Below are 19,510 nucleotides of genomic sequence, written 5' to 3' on the forward strand. Positions count from 1 at the left end.
AAGAAGAGCCAGGGACTAATTGATGTTACGAGCAACGTGGATCATTATACAAATTTTCATTAGCCGGCATCGCAATATCGAGACGTGCGGCATGCCCTCGATATTACGAGCGGCACGATTATTATTGACGAAGCAGTGTAAGAATCGATCACGAGTAAATATAGAATAATCGAAGCCGGCGGTGGTATTGTCATTGCGATTACGAGTAATTCATCACGATAATGTTTTGATAACTCCTCGCATATGCTTTCAATTGGTATGGTACGATGCCCTGTGAATGCGCTACAACGCCCTTCTCGATCATTAGCAGATCCGCCTCGGTAGAAGGCCCTCGGGATATTGCATTGTTGAGCCACGGTAGCTGTAACGTTGATGGTCTAATACTCATCTAGCTTCCGGTGACCGACGCCAACAATAGGAGTGATCCTTAATTAATATTGATCGAATCAAACGGCAGATTTACGCGCACCGGCCGTTCGCGGTAAACCGATACTGCACCCTATTGCGAATCCACCAGTACTACAAACAATACTTCATTGTCACGCAGGTGTGCACGAGATTTCGATAATTCCGTCGTCAACGTGCACGATTCATCATCGCGATCGCATCTCGCAGAGGTGTGAAAATCCTTTCGACATGATTTCATCGCGCGGCGCAAACAGTCCCGCGCGGCAGGCTCGGCGCTGCAATTTACGCCGATGGACGTGGGCTCGGTGTCGCGGCACTGCATCATCGTGGCAATACGGCGGCAGCTCTCCTTCTCGAGACCGGTAGCCTCTGTACCCTGCTCCATTTTATCCTGCGCCTGCTTCGGAGAATGCATCATGGCCGATCTGTGCTTTTCGCTTTCGCTTTCTCGATCGACGTAGCGCGCCGACCGACTTTGACGATCGCCCGTCGCTAATTTCCCGCAGGTCTGACCGCACCTCCGCGAACACGTGAAAGTTTGCGCGCCCGCGCAAGCGCGACGAGCGTGCGACAGCACTGGTAAATTAACCCCCCCCCCCCCCCCCCCTCCTACTTCTCACACCTCTCTCTCTCTCTCGTCCGCCATCCCCTCGGAAAATACGGAGCAGAAAATTAACGAAGGGAATAAACAAAAGGCGCGCCCGCGAGAGCGCCTAATCTCAGTACTTTTCTCGTTTGCTCGTATATAGCTCGCGGCGGCATTATATCACCTGCGCGCGCGGCGATTTCGGTGCAGGCGCGCGCATTTCGCAGATAAGCATAAGAGTGCGCGCGAGTCTCGCTCACGTAACCGCGCGTACAACCGGGTGAAAGCGTCTAATTATTTTCTTTCCTCGCAGTGCGCCGATCGCCAAATTATATCGGGAGCGCGCCCGATTTATTCACCCCGACGCGCCGGGTGCAGATCGGCAGATTTAGCTACATCTCAACGCGCAATCGGAAACTAGTTCGGTGTGTGTGTGTGTGTGCACGCGCGCGATTACGTTATAGTTTAATGTTTACCCAAGCTTTAGATTTTAGAATTGATAATCACTTAATTTGAATGATTTCCGTATAAACACTGATAAACGTAAAACGTTGGAATAAGAATTTTGAACGCCAACTAGCGTCAGCTGTGGGACAAAGAATTAATATTTGCGACAATGCAAAATCTTCGGGCTTTTTCAATTGGTTCAGAGATTAGGCCTATTTATAATCTAAATAATCAAATTAAAAAAAATCACTTTAAAACATAGATTTTATAAAAGTAATTATAATTAGATAAGAAGTTTGCAAGCTTGAAAACAAATGAGTTGTCATTATAATAGAAAATGCTGTAAATGCTGTCAGTGATGTAAGGTCGCGATTGAAAATATCTACAAAAAATAAAAGAGTAGGCACGAAAAAAAATGGCGCAAGCCAGACAATCACACCAGTTTACCTTGATACCTTCCTCCGAATCAATCCGGTATAATACGCTGAAAGTCGAACGAGAGCAAAAGCAAATAGACGCGATCAAGATGGCATTTGCACGCAATAGACCATCAGCACCCACCCAATTAAGCCTCAATCAAACTCAATAAACCATCAGAAATAAAAGATCGATGGCGTCGAAAGGCAGAGCAAAAGAAAAATAGAGAGAGATCGGCAGCCGGCGGCGGCGGGAGAGAAGCTTTTAATGACGAGAGAAAAGGAAGCCGCGCCGCGCCGTTGGCCGTTGTCTCGGCGCAGCGCTGACGAAGACGAACTGCGAGCAGCAGCCGCCCCATGGGCGCGAACATGCAGAGCGACCATGAGAATCTACATCTCTTTTCTTTCCTTTCCTGCAACTGCGAATTCCTATACCCCGATTTATCGATCCAGCCGCGCCGCGCGCTTGCAGGTGTTTGCTCTCTCGTATGTATTTTTAGCCCGAATAGCTTTTTTACCAGATTTTTTTCAACGCAAATCGCTCCTAAAAATTCACGTTGATTAATGATTTTCTCTTTTGCTTGCAGGTATGTCGATATTTCTACGTTATGCCAAGCATTTTCCTGAGTGTCGGTGTTTGGTAAGTTTTCGGTAAAATATTTACAGAAAAAACAAATTCGAACACTAAAATATTCGATGATGATTTTGATTTATGCACAAAATGTCTTTGGAAAACTTTCCACGGTTCACTTACGAAAATTAATATATGCAAGAAAGTTCACCATTTCTATGCTATTTTCTAACTCCTCGAAAAAGTCACGTACACCATCTTTTGGCATACCTTCAACAATGACATACTATTCTCACAAGATTCTCGTCGAACGCCGCGTGAGTGTTTGATAAATCGGCCGACGGAACAACTTTTTGCAGCGCTGAATTTTCCAGTAATTTAGAAAATGAAATGTAAGCCGCGGCCGTTGTCAATCAATCTGTCAAACGTAAAAGCGTAAACATCCAATAAAATTTGAAATCGAACCCCCTCACTCTGTCGAACTAGGTCACCTCTGGAGTTTCACGACTAGAGAGAGAAAGATCTCCCTTCAAAGCCATTTCAATGAAGTAAAAGAAGCAGCAGATCGCGCTGAAAAGAGGATTCCGGTTTTGATCGGCGATATATATTGCAATACCGGCGGGACTCCGCATGAAAAACGTTCCTTCCGCGCGCAACTTTCTCATTGCGAATCGCTGGATTAGCGGAATTTTCGGACGATATTTCACCTGTGTGCGAAGCGTGCAATTGGATTTTTGATGAAACCCGACTCTCGAATCGACACTTATAAATCATAGCTAATAAACGCAATCGTTTCTCGTTCTAACTTTCTCGGACAATAAAAGACATTATAGAATATAGTTATTCCGATAATACTCGAAAAGAACACTTTCGAATTGATCTGCCCGTATAGAGGAAATGACTGAATCATCCAAGGAATTACTTTAACTCCGCATATACGCTAAATTTGCACGCACTTCCTCGATTACACTTAGTAGCCGCATGTAGAGTCCAAGACTGCGAATAACACTGTAATGACTGTAATTTAATTTAATACAGTATGTTGATCTACTAATGGTAGCAATATACGAACAAACACACACACAGTGCTATTACTGTAATTTTCGTATTTTTCACCTAGACTTGTTATTAGTCAGTTTTAATCATTTTCAATCTATATTCCAAGTACAGTCTATTTGTTTGCAGAAAAGACAAAAAATCATAGCTTACTTTAAATGCCGACACTTACTGTAAATACGATTCAAAAGGAACCTCGCGAAAATCGAAAAAAAAAAAAAAAAAAAAAATCACGTAGTCATTACGCCTCTCAAAGCAAACCTATTTGACATCTTTGTATAACCAGCGACAAAACCCACACGCAAGCTACCGTTAATCAAAGCTTATTCATCCGTTAACTCGATCTTTTGTAGCACTACTGCGAAACGATAACCGTAAACAAGCCTGTCCGAAAAGAAAATCAGTAGAGGAAGAAACAATCAGGTAATGCATAGAGAAGGCAATATTGACAGACTCGCCCTCGCCAGTGAGTCACAGCGCGCGTGTAAGTGCAAACCGATTCAGATGTATTTACATAGGTCGCGGCTGTTTATGCACTCGGAAGCGGTGTATGATGTATGGTGTGCAAAGTGAGAGCGCGTGCGCAGATTATAATATGAATAAAACGCGCGTGAGGTATGTTTTTCCTGTGCCGACGGTCACTCGCAGGTAAATCATGGCGCGCGCCTGCAAGATGAATTTTCTCGGAACTATGCGAGGGAAATATTATGATAATGATTGCTCTATTTTGAACAGAGGTTCGAAGGTTAACAGCTCAATAATTATCTTCGGACTTTGGACGGGTTAATCCTTGTTTAAATTTTGAGATCAAGTTTCGAAAGTGAATATTTCAGACAAGTTCGTTTCCATTTCAATTAAAATGTTTCGTTATGCTCGCCACTGGACAGCTTTGCCAACTCTCCGCAGTTTCACGCACAGTTCGTGTTTAAGAATTTTTTGAGTTGTGAATTATATTTTGAAAATACTTTGAAAATTACGTTAAAGCTACTCTTGACCGTGGATGTTTTCACATGCCTGTTTTATAGCTTGTGAAAATTTGTATAATTTTCTCTTATACAGTGCTCTTGATAAGGGACCGAAATCTTATCTTAGTCTAAAATGAGAATTTACCGTTTATCACGAGAATCCATTTACAAAATAATGATTATCGCCTGTGAAAAAGTATACAAATATGTTTTAAAAGATAAACGACAACTAGCCAAGTTTTTTCAGAGAATTACAAAAAAAAAAGAGTAATAAACAGAAAGTTTCCCACGGATCCATACAAGACTAGGGGAAGTTGCAATGGAAACGTTTCGATGACATACTCGACCATATACAGGGGCGGCCCATATCGACGCACACATTTACATTTTACAACGCCCGTCTCGCTCGCCTTATACGTTACTTGCCATGATGGAGATGACATTCTTTTGATCTATCATAGAGAAAGTCTGTTTTTCCGTTTGCTCGCATGATTCTAATACTTTTCTACAATCACGTACTCGTTCTAGATGTGAACCTTCTTGAAGTGAATGAAATGGATGTCATCAGCTTTATAAAGCTGTCAACCTAAATATGTGAGCGCAATGAATGCGTGGCTATCTTAGTGGCGGGTATGACTAACTAATGAATTGTACAATACAAAAATGCAAAGAAATTGATAAAAATGGAATGTTCATCGAAGGCTGCCAAAAGTCAAACACCCTTAGTATTTACTGTTTCAAATGGTTCATTCATAAAGTTTTTTTTTCTTTTAATAAATCGTGTAACATTTCATAAAAATTACAAAATGAAACTTGTGCTCATTTACAGCCATTTCTGCTTGATGATATCACTTCCTTTCTCAGCAATCATAATAGTTGGCGCATTTGTATTTCCCCGAACAATTACAGGCATGATTGATGCATCGATCACTCTCAGATTGTCGATTCCATAGACTTTTAATGTCGAATCGACGACCGCTGTAGGATCACTTTTTGGACCCATCTTACAAGTTCCAACAGGATGGAATATTGTTTGAGAATAACGCTGAATAACGCAATACCAGTATCCGTAACTGTCATATTTATAACTTTGACAATCTTTCCATGGTTTTTCGATTAATTTGGCTTTTTTAAAAGATTTTGTTTGGAATATTTTCCGCCCCATTCGAAGGCCAGCGATAATTGTTTTGATATCATCCCGATGAGTCAAATAATTCGCGTATATAAGAGGTGGCTCGAAAACTGGGTTGGTTTTACTTAACTTTATTTCTCCTCGACTTTTAGGATTTAATAAGCCAACGCATAAAGCTACACGGTTATAGTGCGACTTCAGCATGCTGGCTGGATTTTCATTTTCATCGACTAAATATCCGTAAAAGTATGTCTGAATATCGGGAACACCAGGATTATTTTCATATGGTGTCTGAAAAAATGCTGTAGCATCAAGAAAACCTGTATTTGCTGCGAGACCCTCATGACTACTCATCCAGTACACCAAATCGTTTTGAGCATCTTTGTAAATGTCATTAATCGATTGATTTTCATTTAAATGAAATAATACAGCTTCGACTTGGATATGATCTTGCAGATTCTTTCCAACGGCTAATTCTTTGATCATTTGAATGTTAGCTTCATAGAGTTCCTCTGCTGGTCCAATCCCCGAAAGCATTAATAATTTTGGAGAGTCGATAGCTCCTGCCGATACTATGACCTCTTTCTTCGCAAAGATTTTTCTGGTCGTTTTGTCTTGAGAAGCGTATTCGACGCCTGATGCTTTTTTGGTGTTGCGGTCGATAATAATTTTAGTGACTTGGGCATTGGTTTTTATCGTCAAATTCTCTCGGCGACCCCGGATCGGTCGGATATACGCACCATTCGTGCTTTGTCTTGCTCCATTAATCGTTGTAGATTGCGCTCTTGCCGCACCGATCATGCTACTTCCAGCATTGTAATCTATTTCTTCTAGACCGAGCTCTTTCCAGGCGCTTAAAATCGTTTCAATATACTTATCCTTGTCAGGAAAATAGTCGACAGTCAAAGGTCCTCCGATTCCATGACTTTCTGGACTTTTAGCGGCAATCTACGATCAAAAATGGGCATTAGTTTTCAAAAGGGGTACTTGAATTTCTTCCTATCCTCTAAAATCTTACCACTTACTTCTGGGATTCTAAGATCTTCGGCCTTTTTGAAATAGGGTAAAACATTTTTGTAACTCCATCCAGGATTACCGAATTTCTCCCAATCATCGTAATCTTGTTTTGAACCTCGAACGTACATCATGCCATTGATCGATGAGCTGCCACCCATTGTTTTTCCACGAGGCCAAAGACATGATCTATTTTGGTTAATAGAGCAAGCAAATGGCTCCGGTTGCGTTTGATATTTATAATCAATGTTACTCCCCGCAACATTCATCGCGGGAATATCGGTTACTATTGGTTCTTCATCTCCAGCTTCTAATAATAAAATCTGTAAAAATAGTTTCAGCGTCATTTATTGTATTAATTGCTACTTATCACTTTTGCGACAGCATACCTTCCAATTTTTAATTTCACTCAAACGACTAGCAAGAACACAGCCGGCACTGCCTGCACCCACAATAATGAAATCGTATTCGATGCTATGCTCTTCGTCAAATTTTTTAGAATCTGTAAAATGCTCGTCGTAAGAATGACCAAAATATTGTACGAGAAACGACAAAAACGCTAAGGCAGCTGGCTGACAATCGGGTAGCGATGGATTTTCAGCACAAACTAACGTATTGTTTATTGGTGACCACGTCATGTTCCTATAATATCTGCGTGTCAACTGACAAATTGTCCACTCGTATGTTGGCTGATATCTTAATAATACATCTTATCGTTGCTGCTTATCAAATCAAGGGAATTTCCTTATTATTGTAATTTTTGAGGCAAGCCAATTATTGTATCTGTGTTGAAGATTCGAAGAATACTTAATTAAAGTGTTTAATATTTATGCAACCTTCAAAAACTTCTGAGTTAGTGAAAGTAAATCAATATTGTATTTCGAATGCTGGGACTTTCTCATCAGTACAGTTTAATGTATTTTAATTTTGCCTGCCAATTTTATATCAAACCAAAAATAAAAATGCAAAATTCTAATCGGTTTGCATTAAAAATCATCAATGCAATTGGTATCGTAGAGATAACATCAAGTTTAATATATTTTTATGGAATATGACATAAAATAGATGTCAGACAATATGTTATCACTGAAACTTAACTGAATGTTCTCTATAATTTCAGTTTGAATAATATTTCACAATCAAGCGTTTAAATAAAAAAAAATAATAAATAAGTTATGATTTATTATAACAAAGATTAGATTAAATGAAATGTTAGATTAAAAAATCATGTATTTATAATAAAACTAATTTATACCAGATTTTTAAGCTACGAGATAACCGAAAACGGTAATATCGACAATATTTCTGTGAATAAATTTAATCGAACGTTTTAAAATTTATTTGAACACAACTTATATAAGAAATTCTTTGATCTTTCAAACATGTTGTATAAATCTGGCCTATGCTATATTGCTATCTTTCTCCTGTGTCATACTTCATCGTTATTTATGTTGTACGAGAGTTAACGTTCTGCTCCGCGAAAAATATTCAAGTATAAATATTATTATTGCGGATTATGACATTGAAAGATAAGGAAAAGAAATTTGTGCTTGTCAAAAAAGCTGTTCTTTCAAACTGTTCAATGAAGCAAACAAAGTTTTTGGAATCGCGACTACCGAAGCAATTAATCAATATTCAGCTTTTTTGCTTGCAAAATCGATGTGCAACTTTTTCCATGAGATGAACGACACTAAAATTTAATTCATCAAGACGAGTGGAATGTCACTTCACGGCAGCTCTCCTGTTTTTATTTTATTCCTCGATACACATGCTGATGAAAGCACCTTATTCGTCGCTCAAGTTGTTCCTCCGTTCTCGAGATGAATTTTTTGGTAAAAACGAAGAAGGAAGCACGTTTCGGCGGAAGATTACAAGGCGCGACAGTTACGCATTATTCGCGGGAACGCGAGTTTTTCGTTGGCCCGATTATGATAAGTGCAGCGTTTAAGATTTCTCGTTTTCCAATTTTTTTTTCGTCACGGCTTACGTGGGCTTCGTATAAACCGTTGTCAGCTGTAAAAAATTATAGCGTTTTTTTACGCTCATACAACAGTACTTTCACGGCACTTTTGAAGAAATCATTTGGTCCCTTCAACGCATTCTTCAATTAATGAGTTTCTCAAAGTTCAAATGCCTTGATTTGATTAAAACTGAACCTTCTTTCCCATCGAACGCTTGGAAAATTTCGCTCGTTTATTCCCTATGTCGGATGGGTACTTTCTACAACATACTTGGCTAACTGCAAAATCAGTCGGTATTTTATCCCACTTTGTAGCTTACAAGCCGTTGTGTGAGGCCTCGAGAGTGTCTATCAATTAATTGGCATAAAAGCAAAAGTAGCAACAACGCGGAAGGTCGTTTGCCTGGCACCTCGTTCCGAACATATAAAACAGGCCTCTAAATAGGCGCGGAGGCGCGTATTGTGTGGCACGTATACGTGAAGCCGCGTAACATCAGCCTCCCCCGATTTAATTGGCCGCGTAAAGTCCGAAAAGGTCGACCTGTCCGCAGCGACGGCCAGAGCCGGTTTTACTGTTACCGCTCGAGAGAGGACGAAGCGAAGGGTCATAGGTGGCGTTTAAATATGCGCTCAGCGCCTCTCTCCCTGCTGCGCTTGTAATTAAGCTCAGGCTACACGGGCTTTGTTTTTAGCTACGGGTACCGAGCTAACGTTAACGGGCTCCCGCTCTCTGTGTGCCAAATTATTTCACGTGTATCTCGTGGATTTTTCTTTTCGCCTCGAACACCTGCCGCCGATATTAACGGGCCTTGGCATGACAATTTTCTATGCAGCTCCCCGAGCAGGGACTGGAAAAACAGTCTGAAACGTCGAATCAATACAAGTTTGTGCTCCGACCGGTGCGCGAAGCACTTCCTTGTCTCGTTAAAGTTAGTACATCTCTATTAATATTACATTCACTCATTTCAATTTATCCCTTGTTCCATCAAAAATATATCGAGTGCGAGACAATTCCACAACACCACCTATCCAAAGTTTAAAACGTACAATCCGTCGAAAATCGTCACTTTGAACTATTTCCACCTGCAAACATCGAAACTCAAATATGTGTACGTCTTATCAACGTCGAAGAGGATATAGTTTACAGCAATCGGAAAGCCATTCAATTACACGTCGAATATCCTCGGCGATAAGCGCGTAGTGGATGTCACGATAGGCAATCTGAAAGCCAATTTGAAATTTCGTGCCGACACATCCCGCCGACAGATAAACTTTCGGCGAAAGCTCTTTGGACCTAATCTCGCACGGGGCGCGCTATCTAAATAGTCGTAGTGCAGCAACCGCGTCAGAGGCGCATCAGAAGAGGTTCAAAGCGCGCGTTGCGCATATCCGCGATAAAGCCGCCCGATCGGCCGTAAATTCTGCGGCTAATAGAATGCCGAGCGCGAAGCGCGAGCGCTCAAGATCGAAATGATTTTTTCGTTTTTGTCACCTTTGTCATGCTACAGCAAATTGACAGTGAAGCTCGCTGGCCAAATGTCTCGATTGGCGAGAAAGAAAAACTGACACGGAGGACAATAAGCGCGAAAGGACCGAACGAGACGGAACGAAGCGGAACGGGGATAGTAAGCTCGCGGACAAATGCAAGCGCGCGAGGAGGAGGTGGAGATCGCGTTATCGGGTGTGAGCTACAAGATGCTTCGTCGCGTTCTCCGCAGCAAGCAGCTCGGAAATGGGATACCCGTGTAGCCTGCTACCCGTGTAAGATACAGAGCTAGCATCTGCGAGCGCGCGGACGTATAGCCACAAGTGCCGCTGATTGTGTGCTAGTAGAGGCAAGATTGATTGGTTTGGGTTCTAGCTGGCCTCGCTGTTTTTTCAAGGATTCACTGTGCTCTGAGACTTTCTCTCTTTTTATTTTAGTCCTTATGAATATGACGCGAACGAGGAGGCGCTGGTTCCTTAATTCTAATTTAGCTGTCGTATTCATGAGAGCTATTGAACAAATGACGAAGAATTGCATTATGAGTCATTTTTTAGCCATATAAAACTTTAAACACAACGGGGATCAACGACATTCCAACAGCAAAAATTACGCAAAGTTATCTTTCGACAATAGAGTTTGTAAAAATTTGTGAAAATCCAACCTAAGCGCATGAATTGTAATTCAGCTCTCGATGACACTCAACTCAAAACCTCGTGCATATCTCCACGCCACAATAAGAAAAATGAAAGGTTAATTTGCATCGCTGCCCATAACATAGAGAAATCCAAAACGAAAAATAAAAAAGAAACATCGAGCAACATCGGTGGCTGCGGCGGCACCTGCGCAGCTCAGGCATTGCGAGCACGTAGCTCAATCAATCGCCGTAATCGGGCGGCGTGATTGGAAATTCCAATGGACATTAATCGGTCGTCGCCGCGCGTAACGGTTTCCCGAAACGCGGCTTACTGCTGTAGCTTTCGACGACGACGTTTGTTCCACCGCGCCGAGACTTGCGATTAATGTGTTACGAGGGTATCTCCTTTTTTTTTCTTTGCTGCCTACGCACACTTTCGTTGCGTTCTTGTCTTGAAATGCGCACGCGCGTATTTCGGATCGCTCCCGATGGGGCGATTTGCACGGTAACCTGATCGATCTGTTTGATCGATGATAATTTTTACTGGGCATTCCGCGGATTTTCCGTTGTCAATGATCTGGGCTTGCTTTTCAAGTTGGCTATGTTGTAAGATAAATGAAAGTGACACAAGTATTTCTAGTTACTTGATAATCGCATCTGATTATTGACAAATTTTAATCCATTACAATATAATTCAAGATCAATATTATAAATTAACGTTTACAAGTTGTGCTCTTTATTTTTATTCAAATCACCGGTACATATCACTCGATTATCGAGCACGCACCTAACTTCAGTAAATCAAACTTCTGGTACTCCTATAAGCAACATTCAAATGGGAAAAGCATACGTTGCACTCAACACCTCGCACACCCATGATATTAGCGAAACAAGGTCCGTACAGCGTTCGCTTACTAATGCCTGCATCGTCGACCAGTGAAATCACTCTTCGCCGAAGTAGAAATTTCAAATTACAGATTCGATAAATCGTCACCCGCGAGCAAAATTAAGAGGCTGTGGCGCACCTACATAGCAACGTAAATCCTGCGTAACACGCTTGGCTCGACGCCAGAGACTATGTTAATGTCACTGCGGTAATTAGACGACTAATAACAAGGCTACGCGACGCGAAGGGCTGCGGCTCACTAACACACTTATTTTTCGCAGGATAATTCAATCGATTGTTGTAAGCTGTATTTTACTTTTACTTGGTAGTTCGTGGCAACATTATGACGATTCCTTAAATTACTTTGGATTATTATTAATAAAAAGTTGGATTGTCGTAAAAGTTTTATTAACACAATATCATTTACAAAATTTAATAAGCACAATACGTACAAATATTTTTCAGTCAAACTTATTTACATCACGTACTTTCAACTACTTTATTTTAAAAATTCACATTTGACCTACTTTCACAATTTTAAATCTATTTCAAACCAAATTCTTTAAAAAATAAAACATCATTAAGTAATATGAAATCATATAGGCACAGTCAAACAATAAGTACAAATTAGCAATAAATAATTAAGCTAAGTTCATCAAATATATCATGAACAAAAAACAAACAAAAAATGTATAAAATGAAAAGTTATATAGTTATGTATATTATTTCAAAAAACCTTTTAAATAAGAATACGGCATTCAACTATAATTTTCACCACAGAATTTCAGCAACGACTTCGTTTATTTCTCTTCTTTCCTTCTTTATTCGAAATAATATAACGTTGAGGTACTTTCAGAGGTGCTGAGTATCCGTCAGCATTAGTTTCATCTTCAAACAATACCTCATAATCTTCCTGTGCTGTCGCGGGCTCGGAATGAATTTTGGCTTTATAGAAGCATGTAGTTTGTGGATACAAAGCCATAACTGAAATAATTATATTTTAACAATATTGCGCCGTCAACGTGTCATTATAAATTTAAAGAGAAAATAACATTACCTGTCAAACCAGTCGAAAACAAAGCATGCGAATCTGTTTCAGGATTTGCCCTCATAAGAGGTAAAGGTATAACACGTCGTCTCGATACTGTATATTTTTGTTTTTCCTCTTCATCCACGTCGTCGATCTCATATTTGTTTGTGGTATGATTATAACTGATCACTTCGGCCAGAATCCAATTTTCTTCCTCCTCTGAGTTTTTGACAAATGCAGCTACCATGTCACCCATCTATCAATATATAATATATAAACAGTTAATTGATAATATATACTGACTAGATTACACTAATTTTTAAAATTATATTAGACGTTCGCAATACTAATAATAGGATATACAATCGAAAGGCCGCCATTATACTACAAGCAAAAAATGAAATGTAAATACACATTTTACCTTGGCTACGTGAGATGATTTTGCTGGGATAGCTCCACACAGAGGTGGTGGCTCTTCACCGGGTACCTTACTTATGTAAAGCGGTAATGTTTGAGCAGTAACTTGTAGCATTTTCATTAAAGTTCCACGTCTAATAGCTTCTTTGTTCCCAGCGTTTCGAGCCTACGATGTAATGACGGATTTATTTAAATTATTAGACGCAACATTATTTCAACAAATTTTATGCAAACGGCAATTTTTTTATTTATTCAAATAATTCAATTTTACTTGTAATCTTCTTTGATTAATAATCGATCTGATTTCCTCAATTTTATCCAATGCATCTCTCAACAATTCTTCTTCTTGTTTAGCATCATCCACTGCTCTAGTATAAATAAACTTTAACTTTCTTTGATCGACAGTGTTTAATTCTTCTTCGACATTGATTTCTTCTTGAATTCTTTCTATATTTTCCAGACTATATTCAGAATGCTTTCGAGCATCTTCAATTTCATGAACTAATGAGTGTATATGTTTTAGTCTCTCCTGAAAATAAAATTTAATATACAAACAAAACCCTCACTCGTATACGTTTCTGTTTAAATTTTTATAAACATCAAATTTTAATGTAATAAAATATCGAAATTTTTTCGTTTGCGACTAAGCTATTTAATACACGCTGCAATAATGATATATATAAAGCATCAAAATGCTCAGATGTCGTTCTCATGTTTTGCTGTCTGATAATTATAATATTAATAATTTAATTACTCTTACGTTTCAAAAAATTTAAAAAAATGTCGCGGTAATATTTAATACATGTAATAATGTAAAAATTAAATTACGGCCTAATTCAAAATATTGACAGCATAGCGCGCATAAACGCAATAAATGTATTTCTATATCTAACTCGTGTCTTTAAGTGAGTTTCGCGCGCTTTTGCTTTTATAGTTTTCTGTTATTATATTATTTGAACCTTTTATATGCCATCTTGGAAATCCTAATAGTCACGAATAAATCATGCTATTTGAAATACATTACGTTCATTTATATTCACGATAAATAAAAATAGAATTTGCATCTATTTTTTTACAAAAACCAATGAACTTTTACTGATTTCAAGATGTATCGGAAAAATTATCCAAAAGATTAATTAAACCTACAATTGATGAAATGTAATAAGCTATTATATTATTTTACAAAACTATGCATATTCAATAGCAATGGTTACGGCCCAGTCTTATATTAGTATGAGTAATACATTTAACATCATGTTATTTTTATTGCCTCGTTCAAAACGTCCGTGAATATTGTTTACCTTTCACGGGTTTAATATTCTGATAATTTGTTTCTGTTGCCTGTATACCTCTCAATTTACAATGTACAAAAAATGGAAATCCATTTTCCTCCATTTTATTCTATTACACTTTTTTTCTCTACAAAATGTTAAGACGACGATATTAATTTCAGTATCACAGATGGTTATAAACTTATCGATTTGTACTGTTGATTTCAAAACATAACCTCTTATGTCCTAAAAATAATTTATTAACGTCATATTTCCATTCTTGTAGATTATTATTTATACTAATCATTCATAAATTAAATTTACTGCTAAAATATATCTCACATTCCTAGATATATAACACAAATATTTCAAAGTACACGAAAATTCAAAATGTCGTGTTCTTTTTCAGCATGATCCAATAACAATGGTAGATAGCGGTGATTCATCATTTTTTTAAGATTAATATTAATATTAAGATAACAAAATAAAATATAGGAGGAAGAAAGAGGAAATAGGATATGGCGGAATGCGTGGCTTCTGCTCTCCTTGACTCGTATAGGCTTGAACCACGCCAGTCGGCGTTGATGCTAACCCTACTCTGGATGCAAAAACATTAAAAAAAACTATCAAATAATTTTACCTGTATTTGTTGAGCGACATTGTCAGTTGTGAACGGCATGGTTTCTAGTTTACTAAACCACAACACTTATTGTTTATTAATTGAATATTTGTTTTATACGTGTATTCAAACGCGAACATTAGGTTTGAATTTAAACGTTTCACACAAATTTCACTGATGCACTGTCAAAAACACTGATGATCTCTAAGTAAAAACTCAATTATAATAAGTGACGCTGAAATAATTCTGTCAACTTCAACGAAAAACGCAACTGTACATGATTTGATATTACAGTGTAGAATGACAGACCAGAAAAACTCGTAGATCTGCAGCGGGGTTGCAACGAGCATGCCCCTTCTCCAAACACAAGCCACAGCTGATATTCCGAAACAATGCGAAAGAATGAGAAAAAGAAACGTTGCCAAAAGGGCCGGTAGTTAAAATGATCCTACTACAGATGGCGTGGTTATGGTGTTCCTATAATACCGTATAATGGTACTATAGGGCCAATGTCGTATAGGGCTCTTTATTTAAAAAGAGCAGTTTTATTTTTGTACCAAATTTACTAATGCTCCTGTAGTTCTTATTTTCTATTTCTTTAATGAAATTTTTATTGTATTTTATTTTTTTCCGATTTCTTATGTTTTTAATAATTCGAAAAACATTCTGCATTAATAAAATAATATTTTCGAAAAGATAATCCATAATTCCTAGTTCAATAAAAAAAAGCTTAAAAAGCGTATAAAGATTTTTTACGATTTAACATTAATTTTTATTTCGTAATGTCTTTTACTGTTATTTTGTCATCAATTTGAATTAAAATTACTTAAATTATTTTATCTAGGGAATAAGGCAAATCTATTATTTTATGCTTTTTAACTTTTTCATTACCCTACGTTATAAATAATTTATCTATTACGGACCTATAAAATTAGTCGTAGCTATCTTGAAACAAAGAAATGGCTCTATGAAACTTGTTACAAATCACTGTCATTCTAGTTAGCCCTTTCAAATTAAAAAATATTCATTTCATTATTTCGCTTAAAAAATATTAATTTATTATTTCAAGTACAAAGTTCTGTTCATCTTTCGAATGAAACTATCCATAATTGAATAGATCGTAAAGTACTCAACGCCCCAGCTTTATTTCGCGGCAATTGTCACAGGCGCTCACAGGCTACCAAATCGGTGCGTAAAACCACTTTAACTTCCCAGTACCTCTAACCCAATTTGCAATCTTATTATCGTCAGTTTTGGGGCAGGAGCTTCCCGGTCACCACTAATGTTGAAGTTTAAATCGCATCAAACTTTTCCCGTATAGTGGTACATGCATACGAAAATCAACACTTTCGATTATTATGTATCAATCCATCAGCATAGATCACTGAGTTTCACAATTCATGCAAAGTAAACAATAATTTATCACAGCCATTATTCATTTTCATCGTATTGAAAATGTGAAAGTGTCTGATGATCAGTTGCCACCCGCGGCTAGAAGAAGGTACAAAGTGCCTATAACCAGGAGGTTTTTAGGATATAGGAGGGCAGTGATTTATTTATATTTATAAAACATTTCCAGTATATTCCAACTGTATAAGTGAAAAAATATTTAAATATTTTAAAAATATTGATATTGGTCAAAACAAATATAATTTCTTCAAAATTATATAAATTGGCTGCAGTTTATATACATACAGTTGTTACATGTACAGTTAGTGTTCGCCCCACGATTTCACTCAGAAGTGTCAAAAGTTGATGCTTCTTCTAACTATTCACAATCTAGCTATAAATAGTACAAAAGTTTCGTTTAACTACGTGTCGAAATTCCCTAGAAAACAAATTATAACCGTAGGGTACAGGAGGCAAGTAGACGACACCAGTGAAAGTAAATTTATGAAGTGTACATTTTTAGAATAAGAAAGTGTTTATAAATCACGGGCACTGGTATGCAACTATCTTTCGTCGAAAGCAAATTCGAATATGCCAAGTAGGGGAAAGCGACAAAAGCTTGCTAACGCATCGAGTTATCGAGTCTCCAAGGAGAGGAGGACAGGCTACTTTTTGAGGGAAGGCGAGTCGGCCTTACTCTTATTTCATTTTCATCGAATTACTCTGCATGTAAGGTCTTTACTTGCTCAGTTAAAAAATATACATATAGTTTTCCTTTTGCTATACATATACACATACATTTCTCGTCACTTATTTATAAAAAAAATTACAAATGATACATGTAAATTCGGTAGACTTACGTGCACTTGAATGATTGATTGTTGGAAAACAAACAAGTACAGATAAAAACTACACAAAAAATTTCGTCGAAATACCAGATAAGAAGAGTGTCACTGGTGTTTATGCTTACGTCGACAACAAAATATTAGTATATATTATCATCAAGCAATTGTCACTTCAACCTTAATACATTTTTGTATAAAGCTTCACAGATAAAATATTTTTTACAGAACTATGCTATACAACCAATCAACTAAAACAAATAATAAAAATCACGTCTATATAGCGAAATAATAAATTATGCATTAGTTCGAATGTGTCAAGCAGAGAATGAGAAATGCTTTTTGTAATGCACTGTGTTATCACATACAAAGTTATTTTTAAATAAAGTTCTAATAAAACTTACGTAACAAACGGGCACTGCAATTATAAAATATAAAAAAAACTTTCATAGACTACGCTGAATAATGCACGAAATAAGTTGGTGTACCATTTGTTTGGTTATGAGTTGCGCGAATATTTTGTTTTTGACGTAATCATAAAGACCAGTGACAGCTCAAAATCATCGTTAATTTTTTATGATTAAATCGTTAGATAGTATGCTTCAAAATTGATTAGTCGTAATCCAGATTACAATTATACATTATATTAATTACATTGATCAATATTAGTATTTTCAAATATTAAATATGTTTTATTTGGACATAGCATTGAAACGAAGATGCAATAAATATTTCCCGTTTACTATAGTGACGCCAGACCAGCATTTCGCGTTCTGAACTTCTTTTTCAATACTTGTCATATTGAATAATATATATTTAACATAAACTAAATTTTCAAAGATGAAGTTCCCAATTTTTTTTGAAAAACACAAATCACAGCGGAAAAATATGTATTAGGCCCGTGTATTTCAAATTCATGATTGATCATATGGAAAATAATTTTTGTTCTTTTCCAATATTCGATTTAAATAAGTATTAAAAGTTTGTTTTCTTAGAATAAAGATTGCGACATTACAACATTTATTTTAACCTTGAACATTCAAATATCAGATTATCAATTAGTAATAGGAAATAATTAGAAATAATTCCAAAGCATAACCTTTTGTTCTTACGTTTTTGAATTTTTACTACTAAACTCTCAATTCGAAATTATATGTACACACTTATATTTGTCACCACATAAAAGCACGTCAATTCAAATCAAATCACGAATAAAGTGCTTCAGCATGAAACCCATAAATTTTTTATTACTATATATAATATAATATAATATAGTTAACTAAAATATATACAATGTTCCAGACTATTTCAATCAGTTCCAGGGATTTAGACAACTTATTTTTCTGAATCTTGGTATAAATATTGTCCATGTAGCAATGAACATCAGTGTGAATTATCTGTTTTGTAGGAATGAAAAACATTTGTACAAAATACCAAATTCATACTGAAGTTTACAACTAAATAAACAATATTTATATCAAGATTTAAAAAATCGGTTACCTATATGTCTAGAGTTAATCGTAATAGTCTGAAATGCACCACATAATTAGCTATCTATAATTGTATGGAGGCATTATTTCGCTTATTATTTTACTAGCTTCATTAGGCTTGTTATGTATAATAATTCACTATAACAAATATAACAAATAACACTTATTGTAAACTTACCATCATTATAGCACATGAGCAATCATAATAAAAAAAAATTACTTTTACAAACATAAACATACATTTTTACTAGTCACAATATAATATTATATCATAGTTCAAGATATACATCCAATGTTAATATAATAGAAATATTTGATGAAGCTAGTTAAATAACTAATTTAGTTTTGCCTAATTATACGAACGAAGTTGGCTAGTTATAGCTAGAATCTTTTGTTATTACTTATAATTTTCAACCTGGACTAGTGATTTTTTGTCTACATTTTAACAATTTAATAAATGAACATTTATATCACAAAAATTACTCTACGTAAATGTTGTTTTACAAGAAAGTACACCTTCAATGATGATGATTTTTATTTAATTTTATTGGAGCTATTTTTGAGCGATGCAACGATAACCTAATAACACAGTTTTCAATACAAAAAATTCTAATTTAGTGAAGGCAATTAAGATCAGAGCTTGATTGCTGGATTCGGGGACCACATGAGCCACAAATGTTTACCACAACCGCGCCGATGTAGCTCTAGCTTACCAACTAGAATATATTTTCTTTAGAGCCTTGAACTGTGGAAACGAATTTTGTGCACGATGGAACAAGAGGAAATACACCGATGCTGAAAATGTGACGCTTTTTGTCTCTTCGATTTGTAATTTTATATCATATTTATATATATTTATAAACGATGCACTTCTGAAGAATTTTATACCGT

At 36.8% G+C, this 19,510-nt stretch overlaps 2 protein-coding genes across 2 annotated transcripts in view; one reads left to right on the plus strand and one right to left on the minus strand.

The window, feature by feature from the left end:
* LOC131668432 (Krueppel-like factor 7) overlaps positions 1–19,510 on the plus strand; it is a 298,845-nt gene that overhangs the window by 219,395 nt on the left and 59,940 nt on the right. The gene's annotated exons all lie outside the window — the stretch shown is intronic.
* LOC131668433 (SAGA-associated factor 29-like) lies at positions 12,038–15,257 on the minus strand. The gene is made up of 5 exons (XM_058942604.1): positions 14,920–15,257; positions 13,280–13,537; positions 13,013–13,174; positions 12,619–12,847; positions 12,038–12,545 (listed from the first exon to the last, which is right to left on the minus strand). The coding sequence occupies exons 1-5, from the start codon at positions 14,956–14,958 to the stop codon at positions 12,346–12,348; spliced, it is 888 nt and encodes a 295-aa protein (XP_058798587.1). The 5' UTR covers positions 14,959–15,257; the 3' UTR covers positions 12,038–12,345.

The sequence above is a fragment of the Phymastichus coffea genome, unplaced genomic scaffold, assembly GCF_024137745.1.
Source record: "Phymastichus coffea isolate CEN01 unplaced genomic scaffold, Cenicafe_Pcof_1.1 PCOF00077, whole genome shotgun sequence".
Taxonomy (NCBI): Eukaryota; Metazoa; Arthropoda; class Insecta; order Hymenoptera; family Eulophidae; genus Phymastichus; species Phymastichus coffea.

What these genes read in the sequence shown, in the direction of transcription:
- LOC131668433 (XM_058942604.1), bottom strand. Translation starts at nt 14,958, where the DNA reads ATGCCGTTCACAACTGACAATGTCGCTCAACAAATACAG. An exon ending in ATGTCGCTCAACAAATACAG is followed by an intron (nt 13,538 to 14,919) that starts GTAAAATTATTT and finishes TTTTATTTTCAG; the next exon opens with GAGAGACTAAAACATATACA. An exon ending in GTTTTCGACTGGTTTGACAG is followed by an intron (nt 12,546 to 12,618) that starts GTAATGTTATTT and finishes TAATTATTTCAG; the next exon opens with TTATGGCTTTGTATCCACAA.